Raw genomic sequence first — 21,467 nt, 5'->3', positions numbered from 1 at the left:
AACTCTAGTTTGCCTCCCAAATTGCTAGAGCATTCATGAAAACCATAGAGTTCCTAGAGCAGCTGGTGCGCAATGTCACCAGCACGATGGCATCACTTATGAGTGACATTATCATGCTGGCGATGTCAGAAGGAGATCCCCAAAGCAGGAGACACCCCCCACCCCCCGCGGCCAGGAGCTTGGCAGCCCTGGTACTACCCTTTGATATTTCCCTCTACAAGCCTTCCTTTCAGTGATATCAAATCAACCTTCTGGAAAGATATGAATCAAAATCTGCTTATCCTAATATTATGACATAAATACTCAGAAATACTGAGCTTTGCTTAGAAATTTTACATATGAATATACTTAATAATATATTTAGTAATACTTCGTGGCTACTGGTTCATCTTAATGTCCTGCTCTAGAAGTAATCCACTTGAGATAATAATGAAGGATTGTCAGAATTTTGACAGATCTATAATATTTTGTTTTGATGTTTATAGATCCTAAGAATGAGCTGGATGTAGAAACACTGAAAAAGTTCTTGTCCTATCATTTAAAAATGCCATTATTTCTCATTGCTTCATAGCCAAGACCTCTTTATGTGTTCTAATATGGAAACCACTGCAATTTGTTGGTTAATTTAATTAAAATTTAGAGATAAGCCTTTTTCAGCACAAAGGGCTTTGTTCAGTGGGCTTGCTTACTGGTATGGCAAGTTGGCTAATGCAAAAAACTGCATCTATCTTCATTATGCATACACTGAACCTCAGGAGACACGTAAAGTGTCTTGTTAGTAAATACAGAGCACCAGTTAGAAGAATGAAAGCCCTGAATCACAGATTTATTTTCTATTGGCAAGCATCTTTAAACCACTGTAAAAGTTACACCCTCTCTGGATTTTAAAAGCAGATTGGTGAATAGGATCTTCAGCATTTGAGATTCAGAACATTTGGATGTAAACTGGCATTTTACTTTGAAGTAGCCTCATCTTTCAGTCTAGAAGGGACTTTCATCTGAATCCTTTCTTAGTTTGAACCTTAGCTGAAGGTTCTAGTTAAATATATGTTCCTTTAAATCTTTGACTTTAGAAACATTACAATCCCAGCAATGTTTTTTAATATATACATACATATATTATATGTATATATATATATATTTCTGAAGGAATATATGTAGTTTCTCAATCTTGATTGGGAGAGTGTAAAGAATCCTAACTGAAGATTTCGTGAAGGTTTTAGTTGTTATCTGTCTACTTTAATTGTGGGGGCTTTTTTAATTAGAGAAAGAATTTTGTTTGTCAATTACTACTTGCCTGCTTTACATCTTAACTAAAATACTTGTATTGACCACATCTTGAGAGCAAAAATATACTATGAATAGTTTAAAACCTAGTTTTTATCTTTGCTCCTGGAAATCATGCTTCAGTGTGACTTCATTAAATATTTTATACTGCAAACTTAGATGTAAATCACAGCTTTCTTAAGAAAATAGGAATGCACAGAAAGCCATAATTGTGTTTACTGCTGTTTCATGTAGGGCAGGTTGTCAACCGTACCCTGTGTTCACTCAATAAACAGTCCATTGGTCATTATTGATTCTGTTTATTGAAGGCTTCAAGTAGTTCAGACAGGTCAGACCAAGTCCGAGTTAAGACTAACATGCATCGGCGCATTAGGAGTATTATACTTTTGCAAAAATGCGATAGCATGCCCCCTCCCCTCTACTTCCCACAGACCATTTTGCTTTGGGAACAATAGTGGTTCACACTATATTCCCAAGGTTACATTCTTGATAAACATTGTTGCAACGGTCCTAGTCTACTTTTAGTCTAAACAGCAAGTGCAAGATTAGGGAATGTCAAGAAGCAAGAGAAGCAAGATAAGGCAAGAATATAGCATTCATAAGCAGACATTTCTTGTTTAACTCTATCATGGCAAGGCATTTGACACAGATGAGCAGTCGCTCCATCCAGGAAACCGGCTACACAGACCCCATTGCAGGGTAGGTCAGCAGTTACCATGAGTCAGTAGACTGCATGGGCCCTGGGCAGGGCAGGTGAGCAGCTGCTAGGAATGCCAGCCTCCAGATGGGCCTGGTATTACAACTGATCTTTATTACAGAGCTCTGTTCCCCTGGAGAAAATGGCTGCTTTGGAGGATGGACCCTGTTGAGGCTTCTTCCTGCCCCAAACCCATCCTTTCCATGCTCCACCCTCAAATATCTCCAGGTATTTCCCAACCTAGAGTGGGCAACCCCAGTAGCTATGGTGGTGAGGAAGCCAGCTGCGTAGCTGAATTTGGAACCACTGCTCAAAAATTTCTATCACATAAGTCTGAAGAGTGATGCCTGCAGTCTAGGTTCCAGCATCACTCTTTGGACTTATGCGAGAGAAATTTTTGAGCAGTGGTTCCAAATTCAAGTGGGTGATTTGAAGAAGGGAAAGCCTCTTGAAATCAATTTGTGGGTGTCTAGGGCTCGGGGATGGGGTTGTTTTTGAGGTAGAGGCACCAAATTTTGAGCATAGCATCAGGTGTCTCTGCTCAAAAAAATCCTCCAAGTTTCAAAAAGATGGGACCAGGGGATCCAGTTCTGTGAGTCCCCAAAGAAGGTGTTCTGACACTAGGAACTGGGTTTGGCCTCCAGGAGTCCCTGCTTATTTAACACAGAATGGCTTAAAGCTGTAGTGGATATAATTGGCTGCTCAGGCTGCTGGTGTTGTCTGCAATCACTGGCATGGTAATAAGTTCCTGTGACATCAGTGGAACTTACCCTTAACTAATATGCATACAATTGCAAGTTACTAGAGGAAGCTGTCCTCCTTTTTTATGTAAATCCAGAAATGGTGTATATTTTACAGTGCCTTTAGTTACGGTACAATTTTTCCTGAAGCTACTAGTTCAAAACATCTTCACAGATACTAATCCTACTAAATCCTCTTGAACATATTTTACAACTTACAGTTGTAGGAAGCAGAGAACGTATTAAGGTATCAGGTTTGTTACACTAATTATAACAAATTAGTAGTCTAAAGACCAGTTTTGCTGAACAAGGCAGGAAATTTTAACACACTACATTTAGACAATATGGAACTAACTTTAACATGAGGAACATGCCAATCACAGCTGACTTATTTGTTTATTCAATTTATATCCTGCCCTCCCTGCCAAAACAGGCTCAGGGCGGCTCACAATACATAATAAAACAACAATATAAAAAAGAGGAATTAGGTTAAAATAACAATCGGGTGCTAATTTCATTACAGTAAACAATATATTAAATAGATACATAGGCGGCATCCAGTGGTCTTAAAAGACATCCATTCAGATCTAATGGCCTTGGTGATGGCAGTCATTTCAGCGCTGATTCTATTTAATAATTAATTGCCAAATGCAAGCTGAAATAGCATGGGCTTGCAAGCTTTGCGGAACTGGGCAAGGTCCCACAGAGCTCTGACATCCTCTGGAAGTTGATTCCATCAATAAGAGGCGGTGACTGAGAAGGCTGTTTCGCATGTTATTTTGAGTCTTTCTTCCCTTAGCCTGGGGATCGATAGCAAAAGTTGAGTTCCTGATCGAAGTACCCTCTAGGGAATGTGGGGAGAGGCAGTCCCTAAGGTAGACAGGTCCCTGGCCATATAGGGCTTTAAAGGTAATAGCCAGCATCTTCTAGCGAATCTGGTATGCCACAGGCAGCCAGTGCAGTTCCTGCAGCCCAGACTGTATGTGCTCCTGCATGGAAAGCCCCAATAGCAGCCTGTCTGCTGCATTCTGCACTAGCTGCAGCTTCCGGATTCGGGACAAGGGCAGCCTCATGTAGAGGGCAAAGTGGTTTGCCTTAGCCTCCCTGAGATTCATAGGGTTAGAGCATAATCATGCCATACTATGCAATGTTATGTCATTCTAAGTCTATTGAAGTCAGTGGGTTTAGAAGGCCATAACTGTGCCAGGACTGTACTGTTAGTTGCCAAGTATAAATTTACTGAGTAAAAGTGACTAGGGCTATTGTTGTTGTTGTTCAGTCGCACAGTCGAGTCCGACTCTTTGCGGCCCCATGGACAAAGTCACACCAGGCCCTCCTGTCTTCCACCATCCTCCGAAGTCTGCTCAAATTTGTGTTATTTACATCAGTAATGCTGTCCAGCCATCTCATCTTTTGCTGTCTCCTTCTTTCGCCTTCTGTCTTTCCCAGCATCAGGATCTTCTCCAGTGAGCGCTCCCTTCTCATTTGGTGGCCAAAGTATTTGAGCTTCAGCTTTAGCATCTGACCTTCCAGAGAACAGTCTAGGTTGATTTCCCTTAGGACTGACTGATCTGATCTTCTTGCAGTCCAATGGACTCTCAAGAGTCTTCTCCAGCACCACAGCTCAAAAGCATCTATTCTTCTGCATTTGGCCTTCCTTATGGTCCAGCTCTCACAGCCATACATTACTACTGGGAATACCATCGCTTTGACTATATGGACTTTTGTTGGCAGGGTAATGTCTCTATTTTTTATTATACTGCCCAGGTTTGCCATAGCTGTCCTCCCAAGGAGCAAACGTCTTTTAATTTCATGGCTACAGTCACCATCTGCAGTGATCTTGAATCCCAGAAATGTGAAGTCTGTCACTACTTCCATGTCTTCCCCTTCTATTTGCCAAGGCGTAATGGGGCCGGATGTCATGATCTTAGGTTTTTTTGATGTTGAGTTTCAAGCCTACTTTTGTGCTTTCCTCTTTCAGCCTCAACAAGAGGTTCTTTAGGTCTTCCTAACTTTCTGCCATTAGAGTGGTATCATCTGCATATCTGAGGTTGTTGATGTTTTTCCCGGCAATCTTAATTCCGGTTTCTGCTTAATCCAGGCCAGCATTCCTCATGATGTACTCTGCATATAAATTAAATAAGAAGGGTGACAATATACATCCTTGTCGAACCCCTTTTCCTATTCTAAACCAATCAGTTGTTCCATATCCTGTTCTGACAGTTGCTTCTTGACCCTTATACAGGTTTCTCAGGAGACATGTGAGATGGTCTAGTACTCCCATCTCTTTAAGGCCTTGCCACAGTTTGTTGTGATCCACACAATCAAAGGCTTTAGCATAGTCAATGAAACAGAAATAGACGTTTTTCTGATACTCCCGTACTTTCTCCATAATCCAGCGAATGTTGGCAATTTGATCTCTAGTTCTTCTTCCTCTCCAAAACCCAGCTTGAACTTCTGGTAGTTCCCGATCTACATATTGCAGAAGCCTAGCTTGTAGAATCTTTAACATGACCTTGCTGGCATGTGAAATGAGTGCAATGGTGCGATAGTTTGAACATTCCTTGGCATTACCCTTCTTTGGGATTGGAATATAAACTGACCTTTTCCAGTCCTGTGGCCACTGTTACATTTTCCAAATTTGTTGACATAATGTGTGCATCACTTTAACAGCATCATCTTTTAGGACTTTGAATAGCTCAACTGGGATTCCGTCATTTCTACTTGTTTTGTTATTAGTAATGCTTTCTAAAGCCCATTTGACTTCACACTCCAGGATGTCTGGCTTAAGGTCAACGATTTCACCGTCATGGTTGTCAAGGACATTGAGGTCCTTCTTGTATAATTCTTCTGTGTATTCTTGCCACCTCTTCCTGATCTCTTCTGCTTCTGTTTTTGCCCTTTATCATGGCCATCTTTGCACGAAACGTTCCCTTGATTTCTCCAATTTTTGAAGAGATCTCTTGTCCTTCCCATTCTATTATTTTCCTCTATGCATTGTTCCTTCAGGAAGGCCTCCTTATCTCTCTTTGTTGTTCTCTGGAAATCTGCATTCAGTTGGGTGAATTTTTCCTTTTCACTTTTTCCTTTCGCTTTCCTTCTTTCCTCAGCTCTTTGTAAAGCCTCTTCAGACAGCCACTTTGCTTTCTTGCATTTCTTTTTCTTTGGGATGGTGCTGATTGCTGCCTTCTGTGCAATGTCATGAACCGCCGTTCATAGTTCTTCAGGCACTCTGTCTATCAACTCTAGTTCCTTAAACCTATTCTTCACCTCCACTTTATATTCATAAGGGATGTGATCAAGGCCAAACCTGAATGGCCTAATGGCTTCCCCAGTTTTCTTCAGTTTAAGCCTGAATTTTGCAATGAGTAGCTCATGATCTGAGCCGCAGTAGGCTCCAGGTCTTGTTTTTGCTGACTGTAAGGAGCTTCTGCATCTTTGACTGTAGAGTATATAATCAATCGGATTTCTGTGTTGCCCATCAGGGGATGTCCATGTGTAGAGTCGCCTTTTAGGTTGTTGGAAGAGGGTGTTTGCTATGACCAGCTTGTTCTCTTGACAAAACTCAATTAGCTTTGTTCTCCAAGGCCAAACTTTTCAGTTGTTCTGGTTACCTTTTGACTTCCTACTTTGGCATTCCACTCCCCTATGATGAGGAGGACATCTTTTTTGGTGTTAATTCTAGAAGGTGTTGTAGATCTTCATAGAACTGGTCCACTTCAGCCTCTTCTGCATCAGTTGTTGGGGCATAGACTTGGATTACTGTGGTATTGAATAGTCTGCCTTGGATACAGACTGAGATCATTCTGTCATTTTTGAAATTGTATCCCATTACTGCCTTCCTCACTCTCTTGTTAACTATAAAGGCCACACCATTTCTTCTACGGGACTCTTGCCCACGGTAATAGATGTAGTGCTCCTCTGAGTTAAATTCACCCATTCCCATCCATTTTAGTTCGCTGATTCCCAAGATGTCGATGTTCAGTCTTGCCATCTCTTGTTTGACTACATCCAGCTTACCTTGATTCATAGATCTTACATTCCACATTCCAATGCAGTATTGTTCTTTGCAGCATTGGATTGTTCTTTCACCGTCAGACACATCCACAGCTGAGCGTCCTTTCAGCTTTGGCCAAGCCGCTTCACTCTTTCTGTGGTTACTTGGACTTGCCCTCCACTCTTCCCCAGTAGCATATTGGGCACCTTCTGACCTGAGGGGCTCATCTTCCAGCACCTTATCTTTTAGCCTTGTGTTACTGTCCATGGGTTTTCTTGGCGAGGATACTGGAGTGGTTTGCCATTTCCTTCTCCAGTGGATCACATTTTGTTTGGGTTCTCAGCTGTGGCCTGTCCATCGAGGGTGGCCCTGCATGGAATAGCCCACAGCCTCACTGAACCATGCAAGCCCTCTCGCCACGTCAAGGCAGCAATCTGTGAGAGGGCTATTAATGTAAGTGTAAGTGTAATAAATAAAAAGTTCAATATTTAGTTTAGGAATAGTTTCTTAAGAAAATTCTGCCCATAAGTTCTGTGGTATAGTATCATTTGTATCAGCGATAGATTCTATTTTACAAACCACCACGTATTCAAAATTGAGACAGTGAATTCTTCAGGATGCAACTGAACACATTGTTAAGCACACTTAAGCCCACTGATTTCAGTGGGTTTAAGCATGCTTAGCTCCATGTTGGTTGTGGTCTTAAGATATAAGCTGTATTTCTTTGCATTCTTTGCACAAAGGATAGTAATTTCTGATTTGGGACTCAATACTAAATCATTTCTGTAACATTAAAATCTCTAACATAATTTTTTGAAATCTTAAGTAAATGGTAGATCCTTTAAGGTATACAATGTTCTTGTAAATCTTCCATGTCCAGTTGTAATACTCTCAGCCAGGAGTAACCTCAGCCATCATGGTACAACAGAAGAAGAAAAGTTGGTTTTTTTAATACCCTGTTTTTATCTATGCTGAGGAGTCCCAAAGTGATTTACAATCTCTTTCCCTTCCTCTCCCCACAACACTCACCTCATGAGGTAAGAGGGGCTAAGAGAGAGTTCTAAGAGAATTGTGACTGGCCCAAGGTCACCCAGCAAGCTTTGTGTAGAGGAGTGGGGAATTAAACCGGTTTTTCAGATTAGAATCCACTACTCTTAACCACTACACCATCCTGGCTCTCAGATATGTAACTCAAATAAACAAATATACCTGGTTTTTATTGTCACAGAATCAATATTTCTTTTCAGTTGCTTATAGTTTTCTTTCTTTCTTTCAACAGAGGAATTCAAGGGCTCAACAATAGTGGAATTAATGAAGAAAGAAGGCACTACTTTGGGACTTACTGTATCTGGTGGAATTGACAAGGATGGGAAACCAAGAGTATCCAACCTTCGCCAAGGAGGCATTGCTGCTAGGTAAATAATCCTCAAGCAGCAGAGCACATATGAGTATGATTGCTTCAAAAATATGAACTGCACCAAAAAGTCACTAATAAATAATGAAGTACCAGCAGGCCCGGTGCTGGAGTTTCCAGCACCCCGGCTAAATGTTGCTCCTCCGCCCCCACCTAATTAAATTTATCACGCTGATGACATCATTATGACGTCGCTGCCACACACACCGACTTTGCGAAGGCTGCCTGAGGCTCGGGAAGCTTTTGCAAAGTCCTGAAGGCAGCAGGTGCGCTTAGAGTCCCTGCGCTGCCTGGGGCGCATGGCATGCTGTGATCTCGCCGGGTGGGGGTGGGAGCAGAAGGGCCGAGGCACAGCCGATCACGCTGGGTAGGGGGGGAGATGGGATCGGAGGGGCAGCCACCGATCGTGCCAGGAGGGAGGGAGGAGCCCCTGTGGGAGTCAGTGCCCTAGGCCATTGCCTCGTTTGCCGACTCCCATGCACCGGCCCTGAGTACCAGCACCCCTTAGTTAGCAAATAAGAATAGAACATGGACCAAAGCATTTCAGTTGTAGGTTCTCTTTGAGCAGAGTTCTAATATTGTTTCTCTAGTAAAAACTTATATGCCCTCCAGCTTACATGTACAGACCTTACAAAGAGTCTCTTGAATAATTTTATTTCTGAAATGAAATGGTGCAGATTTTTGCACAAAAATGTAACACAATGCAGAAATTACTATAATAGTTTACTTCATAATATTCTAGCTCATATAAGTGGCAGCAGCTTCTATATATGATACAAACAGCATAATAACATTTTCATGCACTGTATTTGAAAATCATGTTTCACTAAAATTGTTTGAATAAATCATTCCTTGGGGCAGAAATCTCTCATTTCTTGTCTATGGAATTCTGTAAAGTGTCACACTGTCCAATAACACTTTAGAATACCTAATAATAAACATTAAATAGAACATAGAATGTTACTTTTAGAAAATTCAAATTCAAATAGTCTGTTTTAATTTGCAAACATTGTGAGCCCCATTTTATACACTACAAATAAAGTAAAATTGTTTACTGTTAATACAAAATACATCTTCACTGAAGAAAATATGTATATTGCAGAAGTGACCAACTGGATGTGGGAGATTACATCAAATCTGTGAATGGCATCAATTTAACCAAGTTTCGTCATGATGAGATCATTAGTTTACTCAAGAATGTTGGTGAAAGAGTTGTATTAGAAGTGGAGTATGAGCTGCCACCAATCTGTAAGTAATGAGGTGCACAATGTAATAATTCTATATGGAATATGCTTTTTCATTAGTAAGGTTAGTGGGGCTATTAAACTATTATTAGTTGCTTAACACTGAAAATGCTAATATCAAGCTGTATTTCATTTTGTAGCTTTGTGTATGATTGTAATTTGTGTCTTTGGATTTGTGGCTGAACCACATTAACAAATCCTTTCAGGATCTCTCCACCACCCTTTCTTTGTCAAATCGAAAGATGCATCGTAAAGTCTCTATATAAACCTCACCACCATTATTATACCTTTGTCATCACTGATCTTTATCAATCACTACTGAAATGTTCTTCATTATAATTGGTGTATGATATCTATGGAGAGAAATTTTACTTCATATATATTTCTTGGGCTTGGGAGAGGTCAGCTGTTGATGGAAACAGAACAGTTCACAGTGCACATTTTGCCAATATTTGTTCTGATGTTTCTTTTTCTCTAAATAAATGAATGGTAGGCATTTATTGAAATGGATGAAAGTAAGTCTGTTGGCTTAGATGTGGTAGGGAGGGAGGAGAACTAAATGAGGAGTAGGTTTCACCCCTCCAATTGTTTCTTGGATTGCAATCTGTTTACTTTGTTCCCTAGAATTCACCCCTTTCATCTGCCTGATTTCTATTTCTTGGTCAATCTAGTGAAGAGGTCTCTGATCTCTTTGGGCACTTTTGAAATCTTGAGAACATTAAGTGGGTGGCTGCTATGGAGGACAGAGTACAGCAAAAAGGTCTGTTGTGAGGGTTGGGACCAATCACAAAATGTTGAGAGGTTCCAAGTCAAGTATCCCACTACAAGGGAGGACTGTTTCTGAATGGTGCATTGTGCAGATATTTTGAAGCAGTTTCTGCTTCTGTGAGGTGGAGGAAAGTCAGGATCAATTCTTTGCTTTGGGGAAGATATGCTTTAGAAAATGAGAAAGTGGGCAGCAAAAACATCGGAGGATACCATAGTGCCCCTGGGAACCATTTGGGCAATCACTGCTCTAATATATAGTGGCATCTCAGGACAGGCATATATGTGTGTGTGTGTGTGAATAAATCAGCTCAATAAAAAGGGCCACCTAAAACTTCTGCCCCAGCATCATCCTTTCTAGACAGATGTTAGATAAATAGGCACATGCTGTACACATACACATACTTGTGTTTGAACTACAAATGCACACATAGAGATACACACACAAAGTATTACTAAATTGATCTCTGTATTCTTTTCTGTAACTCTCATATGAATTGAAAAGTGCTGGCCAGCATATGGTTACTGAAATCAATAGTATTTTAATTGCTGGTAACGATGTATAGGATTGTTGTGGTCTAAGAATTTAGTGCAACATATTTTGTTTTATGTGCTGATGATTGAATTAAATTTTGTATGTTTATTAACACTGCCAAATGGCTATGCTCTATTTATGATGTTATTTGCTGCAAATAATTAAACTTTGTGATCTGAATTAGGTGGTTTTGATTAACTAAATCAACTGAGCATTCAGCAAACTTAATAGGTAAACATTCATTTTGAATTGAAAATTCTGTTTACTACATTATACACACATTCAATATATGTGTGATTTTTGTTCACTGAATTGAAAAATTAGTCTGTCACGCCACATTACAGTTACAGCCATAACTGTTCATTTAAGTTTTGAGAATTTCTGACCTTGTACTAGTGTTATTGGTAATGAGCCAGAATGACAGGTGTCTAAGCTATCAATTTTTAGTGACCAAGTGAACAAACTTAGTTCCTTATAACAGAGCTACTCCTATATTATAACACAATGGGTGAGAACAGACGGGCGTTTAAAGCTGCCCGGAGGACGGGAGGCAGGCGAACCAAAAAAACGTGTCCACACGCGCACATCTTCCTGCCATCCCCGTCCCACCCTGGTCCCGTCCCAGGCTGGCCAGGAGGCAGCTTGAAAAGGTACCACTTTCAAAGTGGTACCTTTTCACTGCAGTGCCTCTGAGGCGCCTCCCGGCCGTCTGGAAAGCCAGGAGGCGCCCGGAGAGCACCCAGGGAGCCGCAAGCGGGATGTGGGATGTTCCAGACACTCCCTGGCCCCCCAAGGCCCACTCCTTCCTGCAGCGCCGTCCGGAAGCTCCAGGGCGCTCTTCTTCAGGCTGACTTTGTTTGGGATGGCTGCAAATCACCCCAAACTGGCCCTCTGTTACCAGCCAACTACTCCTTTTCCTATGATAGATAGATAGATAGATAGATAGATAGATAGATAGATAGATAGATAGATAGATAGATAGATAGATAGATAGATAGATAGATAGATAGATAGATATAGATATATAGATATAGATATAGATATATATAGAGAGAGAGAGCGCAATTTTGCACTAGGCTTTTGCTCCCGGGGCTTCTCTCTGTTTTTGCACAAGTTGCCCCAGAGTTGCTAGTTGGCACAGCACTATTCCGCAGCAAGTGAGATCCTGTGACAAGCAGTTTCTGCTTGCCATGAGAGAACGGTGAGCCAAATTGCAGCTCCAAGGCAACTTGTGCAAAAACGGAGAGAAGTGCTGGGATCAAAAGGGCTCTCCACTCGGAACAAGCCCTAGTGCAAAATCGGTGTGAGAGAGAATAAAATGTTGTCTAAGGACTAAAAGGGAAGGCATTTTAGTAAGTAAAAGTAAGTAAGTAAAATTTTATTTATATCCCGCCCTCCCCCGCCAAGCAGGCTCAGGGCGGCTAACAACAGCAAAATAACAATACATTTAACAAAACATTAAATTAACCCCAAACCGATTAATACATTAGTTAAAACAGTTACTAAGTCTAAAAACATTAAGTTAGATCTGACAGTACCGTTATTAATCGACGCTATGCCTGTCAGTTTGTGTAATGATGGCGGATCTCCAGACTGGACCATTTTGATGTTTCTTTGTGGACTTGGTCAGCCGTTCATGAATGCCTGTTTGAAAAGGGTGGTCTTGCAGGCCCTGCGGAACTGATCAAGGTTCCGCAGGGCCCGCACCTCCTCTGGGAGTTGATTCCACAAGGAAGGGGCCGCGGTAGAGAAGGCCCGTGCATAGGTAGTCCAAAGTTTAACTTCTTTTGGCCCAGGGGTGGTCAATTTGTTTTTACCTACTTAGACCTGGAGAATCTAGGCTCAAGTTTTCATCAGCCATACTGACAGAGGTCTCAGATTTAAAATTGCAATTGTAATGGTCTGTGTCAGAGGGATATTTTGAGGATGAATGAGAGAGTAAACATGATGAAAATATAAAATATTATTTTAAAATGTAATCTGTGCTGCTTCTCAGAACTATTTACTTGTGTTGTATTAGTGTTGTCTTCAGAGTACGACCCCTAGTACTGTGATTTTGCTGCTTCTAGGGTTGCCAAGTCTAACTCAGAAAATATCTGGGGACTTCGGGGGTGGAGCCAGGAGACTTTCACATTCCCTAAAATAAATAAATAAAATACAGCAGTGCAGTTCCCCTGAATAGTCTTCATTTCCTCATCCCCCAGCAGCTGCACAGCCTCTCTCTCTCTCACACACACACACACACACACACACACATACACACAAAGAGAGAGAAAGAGAGAAGCCAAAATAAACAGTTCACAATCCCACATTTTTGTGATCTTACTGGGGCAATTTACTCACAGACTTGTTGAATGTAATCATCTGCTGTATATTCAACCATGTTCTTCAGATTAACACGGGGGAAACCAAAGGGTTTAGTTTACTCTTTACTCTCTATTTTACTGTGCAAATGACTTCTGAAAAGAATGTAAAACAAACGTCTGTTTGTTGTGCTCTTTCCCCTTCCTTTCTAGCAGTTAACTGGGAACAGCCGTGTTATTCTGCCAGCTCACCCCACTCTCATTCAGCCTGGCTCCCACAGATTTAAAGGCACACACACTGTCTAAAAAGCAAACAGTTTCCAACCTTCTTCTAGCCTTCTGAAGTGGAAAGGCACATGGTGACTGTTGGGGCAGGGTTTCTCCCCGCCAGCCAGCTGACTGGGGGTAGGAAGAAGCCTGCAAAACCAGGGGATCCCCTGCTGGGACCTGGGGATTGGGAAGCCTAGTTGCTTCTATTCACCCCTTTGTCCTACTGAGAACCCAGGTTTCAGAAAACTTGACTATCATATTATCCTTTTCCACCTCTAGAATTTTATCTCCTTAATTTCCATAGAGGAAAAAATACAGCTGTTCTGTTAATAGTGTTCTTTTTATTACTTCAGTGTTAATTACAAGAAATAATGACAGCAGAGGAAGTTTGTAACATCCTTCATTTTTATATTTCTCACCTGGGAATTGCTTTCACTCTTGATTTTACTTCACTATGTCCAGGAGGAGAATTATGCTAACTACTTACATGTTCCACTGATTTTCTGTCAGACTTGAAATTGAAATTCCTTGTTTTGCTTATTGAAAATAATTCCTATTATGCACAAATATATTGATTCATAAAATTGCATTTTAGTTTACATTTTAGTCTTCAGGGTTGTTGCAGTCATTACAATATCCCATTGTTCCCATAATCTGGAAGAAAGATCTCACATGCTTCAGTTTCAGGTTGAAGCATAACCACAACTTTATTGACTCAGAACATCACCAGTGTGCTTGCCTGGCCTATTTATTTCTACACTACAGAGTCTTCTGTTTTTATTGTTATTGGAGGAGATGAACTCTACCCCTACTTCCTCATGTTCTCTGGTTTATCTGCTAGCTTCAAACCTCACAACAGTTAATGTACTTTGCCTCTCACTGCCTAGGTACCCTTACAAGTATGCTAAGAAGAGCCGGTTTGGTGTAGTGGTTAAGTGTGCGGACTCTTATCTGGGAGAACCGGGTTTGATTCCCCACTCCTCCACTTGCACCTGCTAGCATGGCCTTGGGTCAGCCATAGCTCTGGCAGAGGTTGTCCTTGAAAGGGCAGCTGCTGTGAGAGCCCTCTCCAGCCCCACCCACCTCACAGGGTGACTGTTGTGAGGGAGGAAGGTAAAGGAGATTGTGAGCCGCTCTGAGACTCTTCGGAGTGGAGGGCGGGATATAAATCCAATATCTTCTTCTTCAATATCTTCTTATATATACACCAAACCAAGTAGCCCTGGAATATGGTTGTCAACTTCTGGGGGTAGGGGGCTGGAGTTCTCCCAGAATTACAATTTATCTCCAGACCAGACGTCAGTTGTGGAGAAAAGTACAGCTTCAGAGGAAGGCTTCTATGGCATCACATCACTGCTGATCTCCCTCTCTTCCCCAAACTCCTAATTCCCAGGTTCTACCCCCCAAATCTCCAGGAATTTTCCACCCTGCAGTCAGCAATACTACGCAGGAATATGCAAGGCTGCTAGGTGCTGTGGAAGTTTTACCTTCCTTTAGACAGCAAGATGTAATGAAACCTCATAATTATTCATGCAGTTCCTCTGGTCTGTCACACTGTAATTTTTCGGAGATTGCTGTTGGGCCTGTTAATTTCTTAATCAGGTTAGCTGGATTGCAAATCTGCTGCCTGTTCCTAGCGCTACTGGCCCTATCATAGTCACAGAATGGAATAAACCAAACAACTCTCCTTCCTATATGATACTCAGGTCTAAAAGCAAAATAAAATATCATCATCATCATCATCATCATCATCATCTTGGTCCCAGCTTAAAATGTATACCAAGGATCAATGCACGAGATGTCAGAATGCACAGCAAAAAGATAAGGGAAACAGAACATGAGACATCCTTAAAGCCCAGGCAGTGCTCGCTTGGGGCTCTATCAATGCATTTTTCTTCCGCAGCTGAACAGGGCAGGGCTTTTTTGACTTCCACTGAAGGGGCAGGTTCTTCTTAATTTTAATTAATGAGCCAGTTTTCAATTAGAGAGCCAGTTTGGTGTAGTGGTTAAGTGCACGTACTCTTATTTGGGAGAACCGGGTTTGATTCCCTACTCCTCCACTTGCACCTGCTGGAATGGCCTTGGGTCAGCCATAGCTCTGGCAGAGGTTGTCCTTGAAAGGGCGACTGCTGTGAGAGTCCTCTTAGCCCCATCCACCTCACAGGGTGTCTGTTGTGGGGAAGGAAGGTAAAGGAGATTGTGAGCCACTCTGATACTCTGAGATTTTGAGTGGAGTGCGGGATATAAATCCAATTTCTTCTTCTTCTACATGTGTACCAGACATTAGGACATATGAGCACTCTTGTGCCTCACTTGTTATCAATTTCACCTCCATCCCATTTTAGTTTTTGTTATAAAATTATACTATTTAAACAGAGAAATACATTGGGGGTGAGGGGAGCCAGAAAAACCACTCTGTTGCTGTTGTTGTAATTAGAAAACTTTATTTTTCAGCGGTTCAAGGATCAGGTGTCATTTTTAGAACTGTAGAGGTTACTTTACATAAAGAAGGGAACACTTTTGGCTTTGTAATAAGAGGTAAGTTCATCTTTCTGAAAGTTTTTGAACTGGCATGTCTCCTTCTAAACTATTTTACTTTTTCCTCCCTCCAACCCAATACAAACTAATATCTGTCTAACAAATGCCAATCCAGTGCAAGTCATCTTCTCATAACAAAACTTACCTTATGTGATTATTTTCAGAATTAGGGCCAAATTAGACTGTGCTCTGAGCTCCCAGGATTTAAAAAAAATTAATTCTCAGATAATGTGCTTGTAATTTTAGCCCAGTGGAGCAAGAGGTAGCTCCCTGATGCAATTTCAGATCAGAAAAAAAAGGCTTAAACTATCACTTCCTTTATGCTGCAGTCCTGAGTCGAATTGGGGCTGCTGAGCATCTGAAAATTAGGTTTTAAGTATCCCTGGGCATTTCAAAATGGAAAACTCCCAATGCACATCTAGTTTGGCCCTTTAAATATTTTGATTAAAAGCAGACAAGCATGCATGTTTCAATTACTGATGCATCATAACTTCCATGTGACCTATCTTCCCAGGCTTTTTTTAAAGCCCAGCTGCAGCCATACATTGCCCCAATTCAGACGGGGACTATAAGTACTTTCAGAAAGAAAGTACATAATAACCCCTTTGTCCCCATATAGTTTTGTAAATCAAAATCAAGTTACCCCATTGCTATGGCACTTTAAAGAAAGAAAGGCCAAATACATATCCCTATATTTTTCCTTTAATGGACTAATAACAGTATGGGAAATATGGGTTTCAATTAATGTAAGGGTTCAATCACACCCACACACACACACACATAGTCCAAATCTGAAGCAAACCATGCACAGCTGTAACTGAGCTTACACTGGAGATCTGTGATCAGTAACACAACTCTACCCTGAGGAATCTCAAAGCAGCTTAACATTACCTTCCCTTCCTCTCCCCATATAGGGAGTTCTGAGAGAACTGTGACTGACCCAAGGTCACCAAGTTGACTTCATGTGGAGAAGTGGGGAGTCAAGCCCAGTTCTCCAGATTAGCATCTACTACTCTTAACCACTACACCATGATGGATCTTTACCGGATTTTTCTGTGTAAATTAGGAAAATTCAGTTGCAAACAATTGCTATAGTGCATTGAAAGTGCATTATCTAATACATGTGAAAGTATTGTTAGTTAAATTACTTCACAATTCAGATAGCTAGTACTTGTTGGGCACTTTATTTGGATCCTGAACTACTCTAACAATGCACCACCAAAGCAACAGCCCAGAGTTATTTCAGTGAAGATATTTTGGTGTTTTATTGGAGAAGAGAAATAGACGTAGAGCAAATGCATGCTGCAGCCTTTTTAAGATCGTTAGTTTGGAAATGGATTTTTAAGCAAGAAGTGGTAAGAAGATGCCTATTTCATTCTCTTTTCTAGGTGGAGCACATGATGACAGAAATAAATCTCGTCCTGTTGTAATAACATGTGTTAGACCTGGAGGGCCTGCTGACAGGTACAATTCATCTTCACAAAAAGACACATACATACACAAGCACACAAGAAAAGAGATACAAAAAGCAATGGGATAAATTATAGGGGGGAGGTGCAAGTCAGGGGACACACTCCTGCAAAGCTCAATAGACATGTCCAAATCTAGTCCTTTCTTTTACAAATTATACATTTAATTGTAGCAGTAATTTTTTTTAAAATAATTTTAATCCGAAGTATTACATTTAAAAATCAAACAGAAAACCAACGGAAACATAAATATGTATTGCTATATCTAATCTAATACAATCCTTCAAAGTCTGACCTTATTTATTTATTTATGATTTATATCCCGCCCTTCCCACCAAGGTGGCTCAGGGCGGCTCACAACACATGGAATCCAACATAACAAAATTAAGTTTAGGCATTTACACAGTTAAGACATTTTAAAATATAAAAACATTAAAACAAGGCAAAGCAAAGCATTAAAACAAAGCAGAAATCTAATAGAGCTACACTTAGTTTCCTATGCCAGATTAGTTGTAGGCCAGCCGGAAGAGGGTTGTCTTACAGGCCCTGCGGAACTGAGCAAGGTCCCGCAGGGCCCTCACCTCTTCTGGCAGCTGGTTCCACCAGGAAGGGGCCATTACAGAGAAAGCCCTATCCCTTCATTGTATGTTACATAAAACTAACCAAAGTTTAACAATTGGTTGCATAATATACATAAGCAACAGGACTATCAAAAATAAATTAACTTTCTATAATATTGATTCTGTGGAATGATGTCATTTTCAGAAAGAAAAGTAAGTAAGGGGTACCAAACAGACACCACATGTCTTTCATATTGGTTGTAAGATATATCATATGAATTATAAGTGATTTTGCATAATATGAACGTTTTCCATAGCCTTTGATACCAGGCTTCTAATGTGGGTGGGTGTTTATCTACCCAGTGTGAGGCTATGACTAGCTGTGCCGTGGCTATTAAAATATGAAATAATTCTGATGTACTGGAACTTAACCTTTGGTCTTGCCAAATATGAAGTAAAAAAATATCAGGTTCCAGTGCTAAGGTTGTATGGGTAATTTTGTTTATTTGTCTATTTACCTGTTGCCAAAATGCAACCAACAATGGATAAAATCTGCTTTTTCGCCACAAGACTTTTTGCAGAGATGTTCAGTGGTGGGATCAATTTTGTTTAGTTTGGATGTAACAGTAATGATAGGCATGGCACAACATAGTAAGAATTTTAATTGAGAGACCAAACATGTTTAGTAAGATTGAATGTCTTTACCCCCCAAAAAATGTTTTAAGAGGAATATAGGATACACTGCAGTATACGAGGTTAGTTTCTAATCTTGTAAACTTCGTATGGTTTAATTTCAAGATGCCTTTCTCTCACATTTCAAGGTGATTAACCCCCCCCCCTTTTATTCCTAGAAGAAATGTTGTCTATTGGTTTCCTTCTCTTTGTTTCTTGGTAAACCTTTGGTTAAATGTTAACTTCATATAAGTTTTATTGAAAAACACAGGTTTTTTTCATGTGTACATCACAGCACATAAGGTGCTGTGGATCAAGGCAAGTATTAAAAAATATAAGTAGATCCAAATAAGTCTGTTACTTGTACTGTCTTTCTCTGAATCTTGAGATACAAAATGAAGTCTTCTACATCTCTGTGTGTGTGTGTGAATGACAGGAAATAGGTAAGTACCAATAAAGGGAGAGCTATGGAAGGCAAGACTATAAGGCAGAGTCTGGATTGTTACCCTGCCTACATCCTCTCACTGGCCTCTTCAATAGATCCAGGTGGACAGCCATGTTGGTCTGAAGTAATAGAACAAAGTTGGAGTCAGTAGCACCTTTAAAACCATCAAAGCTGGCCTCTTCAATGGAAGACTTGAAAGACGTACATTTACCTGCAGTGACCAGTGTTTCCAGGTTCTGCCTCCTCCCCAGTGGGGTACTTTGGAGGGTGTTCCTTGAGGGGGCAGGGATATCCCCAATGCAATGACATCATGCAGAAGTGATGCTATCATACTGAGGATGCAGTCCTATTGAAGGTACCATCAGCACCAGCTTGCAAGCATGCCTGAGCTCCAGTGGCAAATTTGCTGCTCGGACATCAGGCATGCAAGGCCGCTGCTCCTGAAAAAGCATTTCAAGGGACCCTTTCAATGATTTTTGAGAGCAGGAGCTACACATACCTTAACTCCAAGTGGCACATTTGCTGCTTGGAGTTCAGGCATGCAGCCAGCAGCCACCCCTCTTCCTCCCCTCCTGTGAGATGTATCCAGCTGATAGGCAGGCCACATGCTCCTGTCGATCAGCTGGAGGGCCCTTTAAATCTTGCAGGAAGGGAGGGAAAGGGTGGCTGCAGGTGGTCACTGTTGGGGGTGGGGCCTCCCCCCCACTGGCCAGCTGGCTGGTGGTGGGTAGGAGACTACAAAATCAGGGACTGGCACCCTAGCATTGACCCATTTGTTAGAATCTGCTTATAAAGTCACTTTCACATGGTCTGAATTAGATGTCAGGGTAAGTTTAGATTTATTGCCAGAGGTATCAGAACTGTGCCCTTGTCCCAGTTTTTCGATCATTTTAGAGTGCTCTTCCTGACTGGTGTGGACAGGGTACCATATAAGCTTGATTATCCTGGCTCATAAAGTCTTGCCTTACTTTGAGTTTCAGTGGTCAAGATTTTAGTACTTTCTTGGTTGAGAAATGTTTTTCTAAAGTTTTGAAAGAGGGTGGAAATTGAAGCCATTGCTAAAGAAGCCATCCACAGCTAAGGATGGTCTGCCAAATGTCTGTCTTGTTCCTGACTGTATTATTTTGGGGCAAGATAGAGTGTGATGCAAGGCAAAATACATGTGAATGCTACTTCTTTTCAACCATTTCTGTCTGGCTTCACACCTGGCTATAGCAGTGAGTCAGGTTTAGTCATACCATGTTTGATTTATATCTTCATGTTGACCAGCAGCCTGTGATGAGTTTACTATGCAGTTCTTCTACACAGTTCAGAATCTAGGAAATGGTGGACACGCGAGGAAATGTGGGAAGAAATGGTCCCATATTTGGCATGGGAGGTGCAGAAATCTACATCTTCTGGGGTTGCCAGATCCACGTTGAGAAATTCCTGAAGATTTGGGGGTGCAGCCTGGGGAGGGCGGAATTTGGGGGAGGGAGCTCAGCAGCAATGTGATGCCATAGGGTTCATCCTCCAAAACTGCTATTTTCTCCAGGGGAACTGATCTCTGTAGTCTAGAGATCAGTTATAATTCAACTCCTAGACCCCATCTGAAAACCTGCAACCTTAACACCTTCCCCACAATATAGATCCAGAAAGATCTTACCATATCAGCATTGGAGGGAAATGCAGAGAAACTTGGGACAACCAGGGATGTGGAAGACTGCATAGCAATGTCGTACTGCAAAGCCCTTTTAAACCCACTGCAGTCTGGGTGGAGACACAAAGCAAAACCTTCATAGGGCAGCCACCTTAGGAGCTCTCTAAAGCAGAGGCATCAAACTCATTTGTTATGAAGGCTGGATCTGACATAAATGCCACTTCGTTGGACTGGGCCATGCATGCCATAAAATGTAATACAAGGTACCAGAGATATAAACTTTGTAAAGATGATTTCAGATGTCAAGTGGCAATAGTAGGTGAATGACAATAGCAGGTTTTATTGGCTTAGGTGTGATATGCAGAGGGTAGTAGGCATGGAGATACCAGCATTGATAATGAGACACGACACCTAGGTCTCAATTCCATCCAGGAGGATTCAGTCCAGGTGGATGCCAAGAATAAAGGGATATAAGTCTTCTGACATTAGAAACCACAACATTCAGTTGCCAACCTAAGAGTAGCAGTGCTCTTACAAAGGAATTTCAAAGGAAGATTAGAAAAAGAGACTGCTGATTTGCAATTGATAATGATGTTGAAGGTAATGCAACCTCCTGGACTAAACTGAGACCTAGTTTTCCTGTCTCATTTCCAATGTGTGATATTATCACGTGGCATCTGAAATCACTCCACTCATCAAGATATAAGGTCCAGTGCAAGTGTTCTAATTCCTAATTAGGGTCTTTTTTGAAAGAAAACAAATCCAGATAGGAAAAGGGAAACATTTCCAGAATAAACCAAAATAATTTTCTCAATGTACATTGTGCTGATCAGAAGAATCCATCCATCACCCCTCCCTCCCAAGAAGAAGTGTGCTTGCACACAAAAGTGTG

The 21,467-nt window shown here is 41.2% G+C and overlaps 1 protein-coding gene across 16 annotated transcripts in view; it reads left to right on the top strand.

Annotated features, from left to right (window-relative positions):
- The window catches only part of GRIP1 (glutamate receptor interacting protein 1), a 596,626-nt gene that overhangs the window by 444,315 nt on the left and 130,844 nt on the right, over nt 1-21,467 (top strand). For all 16 annotated transcript variants that reach the window (XR_009555739.1, XM_060245026.1, XM_060245031.1 and 13 more), the window contains exons 3-6: nt 8,001-8,136; nt 9,238-9,383; nt 15,707-15,790; nt 17,179-17,254. Coding sequence is in view for 15 of the 16 variants with exons in the window: in XM_060245026.1 (XP_060101009.1) it covers nt 8,001-8,136; nt 9,238-9,383; nt 15,707-15,790; nt 17,179-17,254 (442 nt within the window). In the remaining variant the exon portion in view is untranslated. The remainder of the gene's footprint in view (nt 1-8,000; nt 8,137-9,237; nt 9,384-15,706; nt 15,791-17,178; nt 17,255-21,467) is intronic.

Source organism: Heteronotia binoei, chromosome 8 (assembly GCF_032191835.1).
Source record: "Heteronotia binoei isolate CCM8104 ecotype False Entrance Well chromosome 8, APGP_CSIRO_Hbin_v1, whole genome shotgun sequence".
In the NCBI taxonomy this organism is placed as follows: Eukaryota; Metazoa; Chordata; class Lepidosauria; order Squamata; family Gekkonidae; genus Heteronotia; species Heteronotia binoei.
Note: the sequence above shows the minus strand (reverse complement) of the source record. Positions and strands in the feature narration are given on the sequence as shown.